The sequence below is a fragment of the Schistocerca gregaria genome, chromosome 3 (assembly GCF_023897955.1).
Source record: "Schistocerca gregaria isolate iqSchGreg1 chromosome 3, iqSchGreg1.2, whole genome shotgun sequence".
NCBI classification, from domain to species: Eukaryota; Metazoa; Arthropoda; class Insecta; order Orthoptera; family Acrididae; genus Schistocerca; species Schistocerca gregaria.
The window spans coordinates 696,186,871-696,205,359 of record NC_064922.1 but is presented as its reverse complement, the minus strand read 5'-3'; the positions used below and the strand labels follow the sequence as shown (position 1 = coordinate 696,205,359).

The 18,489-nt window shown below is 38.8% G+C and overlaps 1 protein-coding gene across 1 annotated transcript in view; it reads left to right on the top strand.

Moving 5' to 3' along the window:
• Positions 1–18,489, top strand: part of LOC126355943 (venom carboxylesterase-6-like) — a 131,099-nt gene that overhangs the window by 31,599 nt on the left and 81,011 nt on the right. Inside the window, exons 2-3 of the mRNA XM_050006527.1 lie at positions 16,053–16,196; positions 18,198–18,342. Of these exons, the coding sequence (XP_049862484.1) occupies positions 16,053–16,196; positions 18,198–18,342 (289 nt within the window). The remainder of the gene's footprint in view (positions 1–16,052; positions 16,197–18,197; positions 18,343–18,489) is intronic.

Sequence of the window (18,489 nt, the reverse complement as noted above, 5' to 3'; positions counted from 1 at the left end):
GTTTGGTTAGAAGACGCTACAGTAAGAACGATCGGGATTACTGAAGTTCATCTGAATCAGGATTCAAACCACGACATCCATTTGATCAAACAACCAGTCAACAGCAGCACATTCATGCCTCGCAGTCTTCACCTTGTACCTCTACTGCTCAGTCTCACTATGACAACAGCAGGAAGCGATATATAAGGCGCCTCGATTGTTTTGTTAAACACAAGTGCACTCAGAGCACGTATAGGGAAACGTGCTGTGCGCAGTACTGAAAGCAGGGACATGTGGCGGAAATTTTTTTACCCTACCACATTATTACTGCACTTGCCCTCCTGCGGGCGTTGTTCCAGACAACAAGTACAGTGGTGAGTATCCATTTAGACGAGCGCCTTTGACAAAGGGCAGATAATTTTTATTCAGAGCCTGTGAACGAGGATCTCGAAAACGACGAAGCTAGTCGAATGTTCACGTGCTACTGTGTAAGCCTCAACGGAATGAGGTAGAAGGACAGTGAAACTAAAACTAGGCATTAAATGATTGGACATTCACAGATCGTGGGTTTGGGAGACTTGTCTGCTCTGCAGACTAGGACAAAAGGTTATCTGTGGCATCTCTGCCGAAAGAGCACACTGCTGGTACACTCACGTCTTGGAACACACAGTTCATCGTACATCTTTGAACATGGAGCACCGCAGCAGACCATCTGTGCGTCTTAACATGTTGACCAAGTGACATCATCAATTACGATTTGCAGTGGGCACGGGACGGTCGGAATTTGACCGTCCATCAGTGGAAAGGTGTCGGCTCTTCGGGTGAAAAATATTTTTGGTACACTAGGTCAATGGTCGTCTCCACAAATGCCGTCATCGAGATGAACGGTGTCTCGAAACGTGCAACGCGTCACGGACGCAGGCTGGTGGAAGCATTATTATGCTATGAGATACATTCTCCTGCACTTACACTTGATCTATTATAGTAATCGTAGACTCTCTGACAGCTACGAACCACCTGCAACGATTCATGCTTGATGTCTTCCCTGACGGCGATGTCTTGTTTCAGCAGTGTAATTTTCCGTGTCTCGGAACCAGAACCGTGCTACAGTGGTTCGACGAACATTATAATGAACTCAGGTTGATGTCTCAGCTACAAAATTTGCCTAATGTAAATCCTACGGAACCGATCTGGGTAGCCAAAGGAAGCCGTCACCGTGTACGCAAAACAGCGGCCCGTTATTTACGCGAATTACATGACCTGTGCTTATCCATCTAGTGCCACATACCTCTATCAACCTATCAACAAAGTGTAGGATACCTGGTACGCAGCATCAGTGTTGTATTTCGTTCCGAAGACGGACAGACAAGCAATTTAGCAGGTGATCATAATGTTTTAGTTCATCATTGTACCATCAACTGGCTCAGCGTGTACTCGTGAAATATCACAAAAAAATCGCGGTAAGCTGATCGAAGCGCCCTCATTTCCAGATGAAACCATATTTTGGCCGAGTAATACAACAGGTGCACCACTTTTTACCAGTAATGCTGCAGCACGTTAAGGCTTTACCGTGACATTTGAGCCATTCGCAGAGCAACCGCAAAATTTTTCCCTGCCGCTAACGATCAACAGACAATTAGCACTCCGTTAGTGAGACACATACCGGTTCCTTCCACACTGTTGATTATTTGTTCTGCCAATAGTGTGCGAGCTTTTCTGCCATGTACCTTTCTCATTCACATTGCTCTACAAGGCACGATTTAGTCATTAGTTTAGTGGCTATTGTGAAGTGAGCACAGCATTGGTTCAAATGGCTCTGAATACTATGGGACTTAACATCTGAGGTCATCAGTCCCCTAGAACTTAGAACTACTTAAACCAAACTAACCAAAGGAGATCACACTCATCCATGCCGGAGGCAGGATTCGAACCTGCGACTAGCAGTACAGCATTGCTCGCTCCCCTAGACCGCCAAGCTTGTAGTGCTAAGGCAATGTTGGCTGTTAGTTGGGTTGGGTTGTTTGGGGAAGGAGACCAGACAGCGAGGTCATCGGTCTCATCGCATTAGAAGGACGGGGAAGGAAGTCGGCGGTGCCCTTTCAAAGGAACCATCCCGGCGTTTGCCTGGATCGATTTAGGGAAATCACGGAAAACCTAAATCAGGATGGCCGGACTACGGGACTGACCGTCTTCCATCCGAATGTGAGTCCAGTGTCTAACCACTGCGCCACCGCGCTCAGTGGGCTGTTAGTCAAAAGTAATTTTTAACAAAATATATTTGCAGTAGGATTAGCAATTGTGAATAATTAAGAGCAGTAATGACAAATAGTCTACATGTTGTGCGTGAGAGAATATCCTTGGTTTGCAAATTAGGTTAGAGATTACAAGAAGAACAAGCGCCAGTCTGCACCTTCGGCAGATGCCGTAGATGTACATCAAAACAATACATGGAAACGAAATATCACTGCAGAAAGTGCAAAAGATGCCTTTGTCTTGGTCGTATTGAAGTTTCTTGCAGAGACTGTCAAAAATTGGGAAGTGTGAAGTAATCGGCAACTCTATAAGCATTTTTTTTGTCTTCTGCAGAGTTTCTCAAATGCGTTACATAATGTGATGTATATTGTGTGCAAATGTTTGAAATAAGTGTTTAAATGTTCTTAGTTTATCAGTTACATGATTACATGTGGCAGATATTAATTAATTGACCAAAGAGTTGCATAATAGTTGCTTAATGTTTGTTTACTGCCACACTTACTTGTAAACTCGCCAGAGACCAAGGAAAATGATTGAATAGCAGTTCTCTTGTCGTTTGTAATTTTAATACTAGTGAAACTACGTTCATTCAATCGTGTATTGTGTTTGTCTGGGAGACCTGCCTTATAAAATTCAAATCACAGGCGAAGTATTAATAGTTTCATGTTGACATCGGTTCACCAATTTATAATATCTATGAGGAAACACCAGATAAAATCATATTCTATGACTCAGCTATAATCGGTTTTGCTCCACAATGGGAATTTGCAGATGCGGCATTTAGTGAACGGGTTGTGATTGTGTCATAAAAAGTAACAGCGTCAAAAATAACCAAACTTTTTACTAAGTCAGTCACCTCCCTCTATAAACGGAAGGCCGTTTCTCCAACTAGAATTTTTTTTGCACAGATGTATTCTCCATCTATTCAAATGGAAATGAAGTTCCATGCTACATTACACAGCGTAGGAGAACGACGTGGGAGACCCGCACCGCCGTACTAAGGAAGGTCCTAATGGAGGTAGTTTGCCATGACTTTCCTCCGACCGTAATGGGGATGAATGATAATGAAGAAAACGACACAACAACAATCAGTCAACTTGGGGCAGGCGAAAGTCCCTGACCCCGTCGGAAATCGACCCGCTACCGCGAAGCCACGAGCGGCAGACCTATTCAAACGATAACACAATAATTACAATCCTGCAACACCTCGAACTTTGTGCGTTAAACATCCCGTTAATTGCTTAGCTGAGCCATCACATGAGGCTCGAAAGATTTTTTGGCGTTAAAAACAAAACATTAAACAAGTGTGCTTTCATTTCCTAGTGCTGTGCAAATGAAATTTCGACTGACACTCAGCTGAAGAACAGCTGTGAAGCCGAAACAAGAATACATGTAGAGCACCATTTACGAAATTTGCGCAGATGATCCTCTAACGGCATAGGCCACAGCATGGGCGGAGTGCAGTGTCTAGAGCGCCGGGCGGCCGCAGTCAACAACCTGCTGACACCACTTCCCGTCGCCTAGTACCTGCTTTCGTGCCGTCAGGCTTCGCGACTCGACTGCCATGTCTGACGAGGAAACACCGCCAACTTCGCCTCCTATTTTAAGGAGCAAATAGCAAGATTTTAGGCCCAGCAATCGATTCTGCGCGAAAATTTGGATCACAGTTCTGATAGTGTGCAGTCGTGACCTTCGGAATGTACAGCTTCTAAATCTCGCGAGCTCCCTTTGTGATACGCTCTGCCACGGTGCAACTGCGTGATGCTCCAAGGCGAGGTAGCAAACAGCGGAGTGGCAACCACAACCGTGCTATTCGCGGAATGTTGAAGGCGAGGGCAGACAGGGGAGAAGGGGAACGTGTCTGACGAACGTGTGCTGAAACCATGTTTAAGAACGTTTTCATTTGTCCTTTTACACGAGAAGAGTACGTAATATGTCAACATCACACACACATGTATGTTCAACATTATGTTTTAGAATCAAGACGAATAAACCTAAGCAACTGACAATTTACACTGAAGAGCCAAAGAAATTGGTACACCTGTCCAATATCGCGTAGAGCCCGGGTGATCACGCAGAAGTGCCGCAACAAGGCGTGGAATGGACTCGACTAATGTATGCAGTAGTGCTGGAGAGAACTGACACCATTAATCTTGCAGGGCTGTTCATAAATCCGTAAGAGTACGAGGGAGTGGAAATCTCTTCTGAACAGCACGTTGCATGGCATCCCAGATATGCGCAATAATGTTCACGTCTGGGGAGATTGGTCGGCAGCCGAAGTGTTTGAACTCAGAAGAGCGTTGCTAGAGCCATTCCGTAGCAGTTCTGGACGTCTGGGGTGTCGCTTTGTCGTGCTGGAATTGCCCAAGTCCGTCGGAATGCACAGTGGACATGAGTGGATGCCTGTGATCAGACAGGATGCTTAGGCACGTCTCACGTCAGAGTCGTATCTAGACATATCAAGGGACTCATATCCCACTGCGCACGCCCCACGTCATTGTAGAACCTGACATGCAGGCTCCATGGGTTCGTGAGGCTGTATCCATACACCCATCCGGTCAATACAATTTGAAACGATACTTTCTGATCAGACAACATGTTTTCAGTCATACACAGGCCAATGTCTATGTTGACGGGCCCAGGCGAGGTGTAAAGCTAAGTGTCGTGGAGTAATCAAGGGTACACGATTGGGCCTTGGGCTCCAAAGGCCCATATTGATGATGTTTCGTTGAATGGTTCGTACGCTGATATTGTTTGATGACCCATCATTGTAATATGCAGCAATTAGCGGAAGGGTTGCACTTCTTCAGTCGTCGTAGGTCCCGTTCTTTCAGGGTCTTTTACCTACCACAGCGTTCTCGGAGATTTGATATTTTACCGGATTCCTGATATTCACGGTACACTCGTGAAATGGTCATACGGAAAAATCCCCACTTCATCGTTACCTCAGAAATGCTGTGTCACATCGCTCGTGCGCCGACTGTAACACCACTTTCAAACTCACTGAAATATTGTTAACCTGCTATCGTAGCAGCAGTAACCGTTGTAACAACTCCATTATACACTTGTTGTATTACACGGGCGTTGCCGACCGCAGCGTCGCCATCTGCCTGTTTACTTACCTTTGTATTTGAATATGCATGCGTATATTAGCTTCTTTGGCACATCAGTCTATTATGAAATGTAGTTAATGTTTTTCGATTTACAAATTAATCATGTCAGCTATGTTGAAGAATAACGCAACTCCTTCATGTTAACTGTGTCATCTTTTCAATACAAAGAAAAAACACACAACAGCGATTTTATTAATTAAATATCACTACGCTACCTCCTTAATGACACACCCATTCATTTCATTAAATCACACTATATTTTTGAGTGGCAACATGAGATTGTTTAAAGCAAAGTGATCTCCGACACCATCTACTAGTTGGAAAGCGATCACTATAACACAGTGAACTAAGCAATATCGTCTCAGACACTAACTTCCTGAAAGCTTCCGTAGTAGCCAGAGGGTTAATCAACATGGAGGAACTCGGCAGTGGCATATCTTCTATGTAGTTAACTCCGGGCAGCTGTAGTTACGCACCCAGGGCCAGCCAATGCTCATTACAGGCGGCTGGGCAATGTGACTTTCCGTCTGAGTCTAACGCAACCACGGGAGTCGGCGCCGTACCAAGAGCAGCCGTCTTCTCCCTCACGAAGCCACGAACTGCTAACTACTGACTCACTATCCAGACACTTTGCAGTCATCCCAGAATCTGAGGTATGAAAAAAAGACGGCTCCGTGCCGCTGGCATTAAGCAGACTGTCAACTAGCCAAATGGCGAGTCTCTTGTAAGTCTTAAAATAAAGAACAAACCGCCTTCAGTCACAAGTTGCATTTATTTATTGCACTATGCATTTCGAGCCCTGGAGGCTCATCTTCAGGTGCTTTTTAGTGACTTTATTTCATGTGTTTTAGTTGTTTGCCTGTTGATATTACATTTTTGGTTACAACATGGTATATTGTAAATATAAGTTTGACAGCGTTAATAATATGCAAGTAACTTACAGTTAACATTGTATACTGTCTGCTTCCGTTGTCCAGTAGGTATACACAATACACATCTTTAATTTTACGGTACATACTGGTATATATAGATATTCACACACTTTTTTGCACATTGTGTTAGCAGAACGTAAACATGCCAAAGATTCTCGTTCATACAGATATTCTACTTCTAAATATAATCGATTTTTAGTACACAGGTAGTATTAAAATAATTATTTGGTACCATGTTGTAGGTTGTCAACTGTTTGTACTATTATAGATTTGATTCCTTAGGAAAAAATAAACTTTTGAAGGTGTAGAAAAAATTGTGGCTGTTAAACTCTGTTTGTTCATTCAACAAGTTTTGAGGATATTTTTCTTTGTGTAGCATTATTTCTAACTGTTCTAGTAGGCTAAGTTTTTTACTGTTGGGTTCTGTGTGAAGTACAGTTAGGCTGTTGTGGATGTTGTCAAGTCTGTGTTTATTAACATACATGTGGTTAGCTATTGTAGATTTTTCAAAATGGTTTAGTCGAAAGGCGTCGGTGTGTTCTTTATACCGTGTGTGGAAGGTTCTTCCAGTTTTTCCTATGTAAAATGCAGGGCAACTGTTACATTGTAATTTATATATTCCACTGTGTTGTGTTATTGGCTTGTTTGTGTTCACTGTGTGAGGTAAGTGGTATCCAAGTTTGCTGTTTGTGGAGAAAGATATTTTAATATTGGTTTTTTTTAATAGGTTAGCTATTTTTTGTGATACTGTGCCTAAGTATGGAATGCTTGTGAAGATTTGTTTTGTGTCGGTAGTTATCTTTTCAGTGTTTTTGTGGATGATGTTGGTCTGAATTTTTTTTAGATAGTTTATCAATTGATTTTACAGAGTAACCATTATTTACTGCAATTGTTTTGATAGTATCTATTTCTTGTGTTAGTGCTTTGGGTTTTAAAGGTAATGTATGTGCCCTGTTCAATAATGATCTAAATGCAGCATACTTATGTGTGTTCGGGTGGTATGAAGATTCATGTATTGTGATGTCAGTGTAGGTTGGTTTTCGGTAAATGTACAAGTTATGTTCTTGTTGTTCATTCACAATTGTGAGGTCTAAGAAATTTATGGATTGATTAGTTTCATGTTCTATTGTGAACTTTATTTTATTGTGGAGTGAGTTGAATGATGTGAGGAGTTCTTCAAGTTCATCTTTAGTGCCATCAAATAAGAGTAGTGTGTCATCTACATATCTCTTGTAATATACAATTTTTTGAACAAGCTTATTTTCTCCTTTGAAGAACTTATTCTCTAAGTGGTTGATGAAAATGTCAGCTAGGAAACTTGACATGCAGTTACCCATAGCTAAGCCTTCTTTCTGTTGATAGATTTTATTATTAAATGAAAAGTAGTTGTGGGACAGTACTAGTTCAAGTAGATCTACCAACTCTGTAATCTCTGGTATGGTTAGTTTTTTGTGTGTGATGAGGTTTTCTCTAATAATTTCAATTGTGTCTTTAACAGGTATATTTGTGAACAGGTTGACAATGTCAAATGAGGCAAATCTAGCTTCTCCGGGGATTTTTATGTCTTTGATGAGTGTTGTTAACTCGTGTGCATTTTTTACTGTGTATGTGGTTTCAAAAGTGTAAAATTCTCTGAGGATATTATTTAACAACTGTGAAAGTTTATATGCAGGTGTGTTCTTGGAGTTAACAATTGGTCTAATTGGAGAGTTCTGTTTATGGATCTTTGGCTGTGCTCTGAGTTTGGGGGCAGTGGGATTCATTAATGTGCAAGCTTTTATTTGTTTATCAGACAGCAGGAAGTTACATTGGTTAAGCATTTTCTTCAATTTTTTCTGAAATTTAGTGGTTGGATCATGGTTCAGTTCAGTAATGTTATTTTCTGCAAAAAAATTAAGAGTTTTAGTAATGTAATCATTTTTATAAAGGATGACTGTGGAATTTCCTTTATCTGATTTCACAACAAGAGCATCATGTTCATTGAGTTTGTGTTTCAGTTGTTTCAGCACTTTGTTTTCTTCAAAAGTTGGGTTGGAGTGTTGTTTTGCTTTCTTTTCTTCTTTCTGGATAATTTCATTAACTTTATGTGCTAAGACAATCTGTTCATTGTGGTTCAGGTTGGCCATGTCTGCAGCTTTCTTTGTATCAACAATGAGGTTTTTTAAATTATGATGATTAAATTTTGGTTTAATATTGTGTTTAAGACCTTTGTTCAGTAAAGCTTGTTCTGTGTTTGTGAAGCTAATGTTGGTTTCGTTGATAACTCTTTCATAGAAAGTCTGTGTTTTAGAAGTTACATTATTATGGGTACTGTCATATTTTTCTTTAAGGGATTCAAGTTTTTTTGCATGTTTATCAGTTATAGTAGTTCTAACTTTTGTACACAGGGTTGTAACATATTCATCTACATAATACATTTCTAATGGATGGAGTATGCTAGTTAACTCTAAATGTAGGTGGTAAAGAGCTCTACTAAGTTCTTCTTTTTGCTTGTGCTGTAGTTTGATTTCTGTACGTAACCAGTTGTTCTCGAATTTTTTCGTAGCTATTCTGGCTGCTTGTGAACGCCACTTTCTCGTAATGTTAATGTAGTTTGGAATAAAACCATGAGATACACATTCTTTGTTAAATTTGACACTACAAATCACTTTTGTTAGCTTAAGTTTCGCATTTTTAAATGAGTACACTGTTCTTAGTGCCTGGCTGGGCAAATATAACTTAATTTTATCCATTGTTTACCAGTGTTTCGTCCGCGACTGTTTTACTTTCGTAAAATAAAGAACAAACCGCCTTCAGTCACAAGTTGCATTTATTTATTGCACTATGCATTTCGAGCCCTGGAGGCTCATCTTCAGGTGCTTTTTAGTGACTTTATTTCATGTGTTTTAGTTGTTTGCCTGTTGATATTACATTTTTGGTTACAACATGGTATATTGTAAATATAAGTTTGACAGCGTTAATAATATGCAAGTAACTTACAGTTAACATTGTATACTGTCTGCTTCCGTTGTCCAGTAGGTATACACAATACACATCTTTAATTTTACGGTACATACTGGTATATATAGATATTCACACACTTTTTTGCACATTGTGTTAGCAGAACGTAAACATGCCAAAGATTCTCGTTCATACAGATATTCTACTTCTAAATATAATCGATTTTTAGTACACAGGTAGTATTAAAATAATTATTTGGTACCATGTTGTAGGTTGTCAACTGTTTGTACTATTATAGATTTGATTCCTTAGGAAAAAATAAACTTTTGAAGGTGTAGAAAAAATTGTGGCTGTTAAACTCTGTTTGTTCATTCAACAAATTTTGAGGATATTTTTCTTTGTGTAGCATTATTTCTAACTGTTCTAGTAGGCTAAGTTTTTTACTGTTGGGTTCTGTGTGAAGTACAGTTAGGCTGTTGTGGATGTTGTCAAGTCTGTGTTTATTAACATACATGTGGTTAGCTATTGTAGATTTTTCAAAATGGTTTAGTCGAAAGGCGTCGGTGTGTTCTTTATACCGTGTGTGGAAGGTTCTTCCAGTTTTTCCTATGTAAAATGCAGGGCAACTGTTACATTGTAATTTATATATTCCACTGTGTTGTGTTATTGGCTTGTTTGTGTTCACTGTGTGAGGTAAGTGGTATCCAAGTTTGCTGTTTGTGGAGAAAGATATTTTAATATTGGTTTTTTTTTAATAGGTTAGCTATTTTTTGTGATACTGTGCCTAAGTATGGAATGCTTGTGAAGATTTGTTTTGTGTCGGTAGTTATCTTTTCAGTGTTTTTGTGGATGATGTTGGTCTGAATTTTTTTAGATAGTTTATCAATTGATTTTACAGAGTAACCATTATTTACTGCAATTGTTTTGATAGTATCTATTTCTTGTGTTAGTGCTTTGGGTTTTAAAGGTAATGTATGTGCCCTGTTCAATAATGATCTAAATCTTGTAATATACAATTTTTTGAACAAGCTTATTTTCTCCTTTGAAGAACTTATTCTCTAAGTGGTTGATGAAAATGTCAGCTAGGAAACTTGACATGCAGTTACCCATAGCTAAGCCTTCTTTCTGTTGATAGATTTTATTATTAAATGAAAAGTAGTTGTGGGACAGTACTAGTTCAAGTAGATCTACCAACTCTGTAATCTCTGGTATGGTTAGTTTTTTGTGTGTGATGAGGTTTTCTCTAATAATTTCAATTGTGTCTTTAACAGGTATATTTGTGAACAGGTTGACAATGTCAAATGAGGCAAATCTAGCTTCTCCGGGGATTTTTATGTCTTTGATGAGTGTTGTTAACTCGTGTGCATTTTTTACTGTGTATGTGGTTTCAAAAGTGTAAAATTCTCTGAGGATATTATTTAACAACTGTGAAAGTTTATATGCAGGTGTGTTCTTGGAGTTAACAATTGGTCTAATTGGAGAGTTCTGTTTATGGATCTTTGGCTGTGCTCTGAGTTTGGGGGCAGTGGGATTCATTAATGTGCAAGCTTTTATTTGTTTATCAGACAGCAGGAAGTTACATTGGTTAAGCATTTTCTTCAATTTTTTCTGAAATTTAGTGGTTGGATCATGGTTCAGTTCAGTAATGTTATTTTCTAATCAATCCATAAATTTCTTAGACCTCACAATTGTGAATGAACAACAAGAACATAACTTGTACATTTACCGAAAACCAACCTACACTGACATCACAATACATGAATCTTCATACCACCCGAACACACATAAGTATGCTGCATTTAGATCATTATTGAACAGGGCACATACATTACCTTTAAAACCCAAAGCACTAACACAAGAAATAGATACTATCAAAACAATTGCAGTAAATAATGGTTACTCTGTAAAATCAATTGATAAACTATCTAAAAAAATTCAGACCAACATCATCCACAAAAACACTGAAAAGATAACTACCGACACAAAACAAATCTTCACAAGCATTCCATACTTAGGCACAGTATCACAAAAAATAGCTAACCTATTAAAAAAAACCAATATTAAAATATCTTTCTCCACAAACAGCAAACTTGGATACCACTTACCTCACACAGTGAACACAAACAAGCCAATAACACAACACAGTGGAATATATAAATTACAATGTAACAGTTGCCCTGCATTTTACATAGGAAAAACTGGAAGAACCTTCCACACACGGTATAAAGAACACACCGACGCCTTTCGACTAAACCATTTTGAAAAATCTACAATAGCTAACCACATGTATGTTAATAAACACAGACTTGACAACATCCACAACAGCCTAACTGTACTTCACACAGAACCCAACAGTAAAAAACTTAGCCTACTAGAACAGTTAGAAATAATGCTACACAAAGAAAAATATCCTCAAAACTTGTTGAATGAACAAACAGAGTTTAACAGCCACAATTTTTTCTACACCTTCAAAAGTTTATTTTTTCCTAAGGAATCAAATCTATAATAGTACAAACAGTTGACAACCTACAACATGGTACCAAATAATTATTTTAATACTACCTGTGTACTAAAAATCGATTATATTTAGAAGTAGAATATCTGTATGAACGAGAATCTTTGGCATGTTTACGTTCTGCTAACACAATGTGCAAAAAAGTGTGTGAATATCTATATATACCAGTATGTACCGTAAAATTAAAGATGTGTATTGTGTATACCTACTGGACAACGGAAGCAGACAGTATACAATGTTAACTGTAAGTTACTTGCATATTATTAACGCTGTCAAACTTATATTTACAATATACCATGTTGTAACCAAAAATGTAATATCAACAGGCAAACAACTAAAACACATGAAATAAAGTCACTAAAAAGCACCTGAAGATGAGCCTCCAGGGCTCGAAATGCATAGTGCAATAAATAAATGCAACTTGTGACTGAAGGCGGTTTGTTCTTTATTTTACGAAAGTAAAACAGTCGCGGACGAAACACTGGTAAACAATGGATAAAATTAAGTTATATTTGCCCAGCCAGGCACTAAGAACAGTGTACTCATTTAAAAATGCGAAACTTAAGCTAACAAAAGTGATTTGTAGTGTCAAATTTAACAAAGAATGTGTATCTCATGGTTTTATTCCAAACTACATTAACATTACGAGAAAGTGGCGTTCACAAGCAGCCAGAATAGCTACGAAAAAATTCGAGAACAACTGGTTACGTACAGAAATCAAACTACAGCACAAGCAAAAAGAAGAACTTAGTAGAGCTCTTTACCACCTACATTTAGAGTTAACTAGCATACTCCATCCATTAGAAATGTATTATGTAGATGAATATGTTACAACCCTGTGTACAAAAGTTAGAACTACTATAACTGATAAACATGCAAAAAAACTTGAATCCCTTAAAGAAAAATATGACAGTACCCATAATAATGTAACTTCTAAAACACAGACTTTCTATGAAAGAGTTATCAACGAAACCAACATTAGCTTCACAAACACAGAACAAGCTTTACTGAACAAAGGTCTTAAACACAATATTAAACCAAAATTTAATCATCATAATTTAAAAAACCTCATTGTTGATACAAAGAAAGCTGCAGACATGGCCAACCTGAACCACAATGAACAGATTGTCTTAGCACATAAAGTTAATGAAATTATCCAGAAAGAAGAAAAGAAAGCAAAACAACACTCCAACCCAACTTTTGAAGAAAACAAAGTGCTGAAACAACTGAAACACAAACTCAATGAACATGATGCTCTTGTTGTGAAATCAGATAAAGGAAATTCCACAGTCATCCTTTATAAAAATGATTACATTACTAAAACTCTTAATTTTTTTTGCAGAAAATAACATTACTGAACTGAACCATGATCCAACCACTAAATTTCAGAAAAAATTGAAGAAAATGCTTAACCAATGTAACTTCCTGCTGTCTGATAAACAAATAAAAGCTTGCACATTAATGAATCCCACTGCCCCCAAACTCAGAGCACAGCCAAAGATCCATAAACAGAACTCTCCAATTAGACCAATTGTTTACTCCAAGAACACACCTGCATATAAACTTTCACAGTTGTTAAATAATATCCTCAGAGAATTTTACACTTTTGAAACCACATACACAGTAAAAAATGCACACGAGTTAACAACACTCATCAAAGACATAAAAATCCCCGGAGAAGCTAGATTTGCCTCATTTGACATTGTCAACCTGTTCACAAATATACCTGTTAAAGACACAATTGAAATTATTAGAGAAAACCTCATCACACACAAAAAACTAACCATACCAGAGATTACAGAGTTGGTAGATCTACTTGAACTAGTACTGTCCCACAACTACTTTTCATTTAATAATAAAATCTATCAACAGAAAGAAGGCTTAGCTATGGGTAACTGCATGTCAAGTTTCCTAGCTGACATTTTCATCAACCACTTAGAGAATAAGTTCTTCAAAGGAGAAAATAAGCTTGTTCAAAAAATTGTATATTACAAGAGATATGTAGATGACACACTACTCTTATTTGATGGCACTAAAGATGAACTTGAAGAACTCCTCACATCATTCAACTCACTCCACAATAAAATAAAGTTCACAATAGAACATGAAACTAATCAATCCATAAATTTCTTAGACCTCACAATTGTGAATGAACAACAAGAACATAACTTGTACATTTACCGAAAACCAACCTACACTGACATCACAATACATGAATCTTCATACCACCCGAACACACATAAGTATGCTGCATTTAGATCATTATTGAACAGGGCACATACATTACCTTTAAAACCCAAAGCACTAACACAAGAAATAGATACTATCAAAACAATTGCAGTAAATAATGGTTACTCTGTAAAATCAATTGATAAACTATCTAAAAAAATTCAGACCAACATCATCCACAAAAACACTGAAAAGATAACTACCGACACAAAACAAATCTTCACAAGCATTCCATACTTAGGCACAGTATCACAAAAAATAGCTAACCTATTAAAAAAAAACCAATATTAAAATATCTTTCTCCACAAACAGCAAACTTGGATACCACTTACCTCACACAGTGAACACAAACAAGCCAATAACACAACACAGTGGAATATATAAATTACAATGTAACAGTTGCCCTGCATTTTACATAGGAAAAACTGGAAGAACCTTCCACACACGGTATAAAGAACACACCGACGCCTTTCGACTAAACCATTTTGAAAAATCTACAATAGCTAACCACATGTATGTTAATAAACACAGACTTGACAACATCCACAACAGCCTAACTGTACTTCACACAGAACCCAACAGTAAAAAACTTAGCCTACTAGAACAGTTAGAAATAATGCTACACAAAGAAAAATATCCTCAAAACTTGTTGAATGAACAAACAGAGTTTAACAGCCACAATTTTTTCTACACCTTCAAAAGTTTATTTTTTCCTAAGGAATCAAATCTATAATAGTACAAACAGTTGACAACCTACAACATGGTACCAAATAATTATTTTAATACTACCTGTGTACTAAAAATCGATTATATTTAGAAGTAGAATATCTGTATGAACGAGAATCTTTGGCATGTTTACGTTCTGCTAACACAATGTGCAAAAAAGTGTGTGAATATCTATATATACCAGTATGTACCGTAAAATTAAAGATGTGTATTGTGTATACCTACTGGACAACGGAAGCAGACAGTATACAATGTTAACTGTAAGTTACTTGCATATTATTAACGCTGTCAAACTTATATTTACAATATACCATGTTGTAACCAAAAATGTAATATCAACAGGCAAACAACTAAAACACATGAAATAAAGTCACTAAAAAGCACCTGAAGATGAGCCTCCAGGGCTCGAAATGCATAGTGCAATAAATAAATGCAACTTGTGACTGAAGGCGGTTTGTTCTTTATTTTACGAAAGTAAAACAGTCGCGGACGAAACACTGGTAAACAATGGATAAAATTAAGTTATATCTTGTACGTCTACTCATTATTATCGAAGGTCAAGCTAACTCAAAAGAATGTTCGATAGTACACGTCTTGTTTGGTAACGTGAATTGAAGAATATTTAATACAATGAATTCAATTTCCAGGAACTACATTTTTCTTTCAGACATTCTACTCGATCAGGTGCTAAACCCCATTCTTAAGAAAGAAACATTAGTTATTAGCTCAGCATATACTTCACGTCCTCACCCAGCGTTAAACACAGCTGGACAGCAAGCAGCTATAAAAGAATTAAGAATCACTGTGCTATATTATTCAGTAAAAAGCAATAAAGCTACAATTGTGCTCTAATATTGGAGAGTGTACTTAATGAGACTTCATAGCGCTATTAGGTGATTAAACTAATGACTTCCCTAACCGATGTTTTTTCTTCATATCAACGAACATTCCTATGGAAAACTGAAAAATGTTGGTAAAGCCACGGAATTGGTTACCATAAGCTTATTTCTGTTTCTGTCTGATTCTCAACTTTTCGTAAAGGTTACCACGTCAATGAGTCTGCAGTTCAGAATGTTATTTATCTTTACAGTAGAACTAACGTGGGTTGAGAGAAAATATCCAAGATAAGGTTGGTTACAGAGATATGAACTAAAATCAACGCCTGTCATCTATCATTCAATTAATACACCTACAGTATTAATGTTGTATTGCCACACTCTTCTCATGTACATGCAAAATCATACTCAGTACTTACAGAAGGCAGGTAAAATTTTGTAATAGAGTAGCAACTGTAGCCACAAGGCACCTAAAGCAAGTGTGGTATTGAGGTAGTTGTTAAAGTACATACTAGAATATTTGTTTCAGAATCCTCAGCCTCCCGATTCCTGGATAAATATTCGCGATGCAACAGTCCCAGGACCACAGTGCACCCAGAATGCATTGTTCGATCCGTCAGTTCCTCCAGCTGGAAGCGAGGATTGCCTTTACCTCAATGTCTTCACACCAGAGGTAATGTGTCTCCTAACTGCAGCCACGTATGTTAAGCCGAAGAGGAAATTGATATTCACTATTTATTGTACCGTAGCATATTGTTGTTGCTTTCTTTAATCGTCTTTTGTGGAAAAAAACTGGAGAAATTGCTTAAATTAACGAGTCTTGTTATTCTCAAAGTTTCTCGATCATTTCTTACGTAAGTTTTTCTATATCGATGAAACTGAAAAGATTTTGTGATACTCTACCAATAGTAGTCTGACTTCTTTGCATCCTAACATCAAATTCACCATGGAGGTGGAAGAGAATGGTGAACTCCCGTTTCTGGACGTCCTAGTCAAGCGCCAAGCGGATGGCACCATGAGACACAGTTTATACAGGAAAGAAACCCACACTGATCTGTATCTCCACGCTACCAGCTGCCATCATCCTTCACAGCTGAGGGTGTACTGCGAACACTGGTACACAGGCCCCGCTCAGTATCGGACGAGGAAAGTCTACATGGAGAACTTCATCACCTTAAGGACGTTTTCAAGAAGAACGGATATAACGAGAGTCAAATTCGACGTGCTTTCAGGCAGAATGCACACACCCAGCAGATTGAGAACGAAGAGGACGAGAAAACAATGGCGTACCTGCCTTACGCCGGCAAAGTATCTGACAAAATCGGCATAATATTCTGGCTCCGTGTAACATCAAATGTGTCTTCCGCCCGCCTCCGGAAACGCGTGCCCTGCTAGGTACAGTAAAAGACGACTTGGGGCTCCGCAAACCAGGTGTTTACCGTATTCCGTGTAAATGAGGTAAGGCATACAGCGGGCTAACCGTACGGACATTCGATGCCAGGAACACAGAAGGCACACTGAAGTAAAGCAGCCTACGAAATCTGCGGTTGCAAAGCATTACATGAATACTGGAGATGCTATTGAGTACGCGAAAACGGGAGGCCTCGTCTTTTTGTGACTGTGTTCTGAAGGCGGCGATTGAAATACGTGTAGCTGATGGGCTGATCAACTGAGAAAGCCGGGTTGAACCTCAGCAAAGCCTGGGACCCAGCACTCAGCCAACTAAAAGCACAGCGCCGACCCAAAGCGAGTTCCGTGCCCGACGAAGGCCACAGGACACCTGATGGTCCACAGATCGCATCCAGCAGCCATCAGCCCGCCCCTCCCCACCTCCCTCCACGCAGCACCGCGTGCGGCAAGTGCGGGGGAAGGGGTGGGGAGCGATCAGAATATAAAGGGGAGGAAATTCAGCGGAGACGCTCAGTCTGCAGGTATCACCTGATGATGATGACGGCAAGGAACGCTATCGAAATATCGTGGTTTGAAAATGACTGCACCCGGCTGGAGACCCGAGAACAGTACAAACAGTTTATTCGCCGGGAAAGCCTAAGATCACGCACCACGGAAGTTATTCAGTAACACCTTAAGAGATGTCCTACGATCCTATCCCTTCTTCTTGTCAGTGTTTTCCATATACTCCTTTCCTCAACGATTTTGAGGAGAACCTCCTCATTCCTTACCTTACCAGTCCACTTCAGTTTCTACATTCGTCTGCAGCACGACATTTCAAATGCTTCGATTCTCTTCCGGTTTTCTTACAGTCCATACCATGCTGTGCTCCAAACGTACATTGCCACAAATTTCTTCCTAAATTAAGTTCAATGTCTGATACTAGTTTACTTCTCTTAGAAGCCTCTATATTTTGACCAATAACTTACTGGGTGCAACAAGGGAGTCTTCATTCCTTCATGAGACTTGATGTGACAATTCTTTGTGATGTTACAGTGATGGAGGTCTAAATGATTCTTTTCCGTTGGCTGATGAGCGCGTATTTCGTAAGTCCTTGAAAAATAAAGCAAATAAGGCGAAATGCGCTATACGTTAGTACAGTCTGACGTAAGAGCTTCAGGACACAAAAATTTCAGGTGCATTGTATGCTTGTTTTCGCGATACCAGTGTATCGTCGTTATGACTCTGGTAGAAAATTCAGCAATAGAATTGTCTGTGTTTTCAGGTGAATCCAAGCAGTCGGCTGCCAGTGATGTTCTGGATCCACGGAGGTGGCTGGATGTCAGGAGGTGCAAACTGGGTTGAACCCAATTTTATTCTCGACCACGATGTTGTTATGGTTGCTATTAATTACCGGCTCGGCCCACTGGGTAAGTAGGTTCAAAAGACAACCCACGCAAAACAGGTTTGCGTAAATCATTTTTTTATGCTTATATTTAAGTGCATCTTGTTAACGGTACCCCATGCCGCTAGATATATTTCTTCAGAACCTTCTTCCTCTTCTTCCCCCCTCGAAT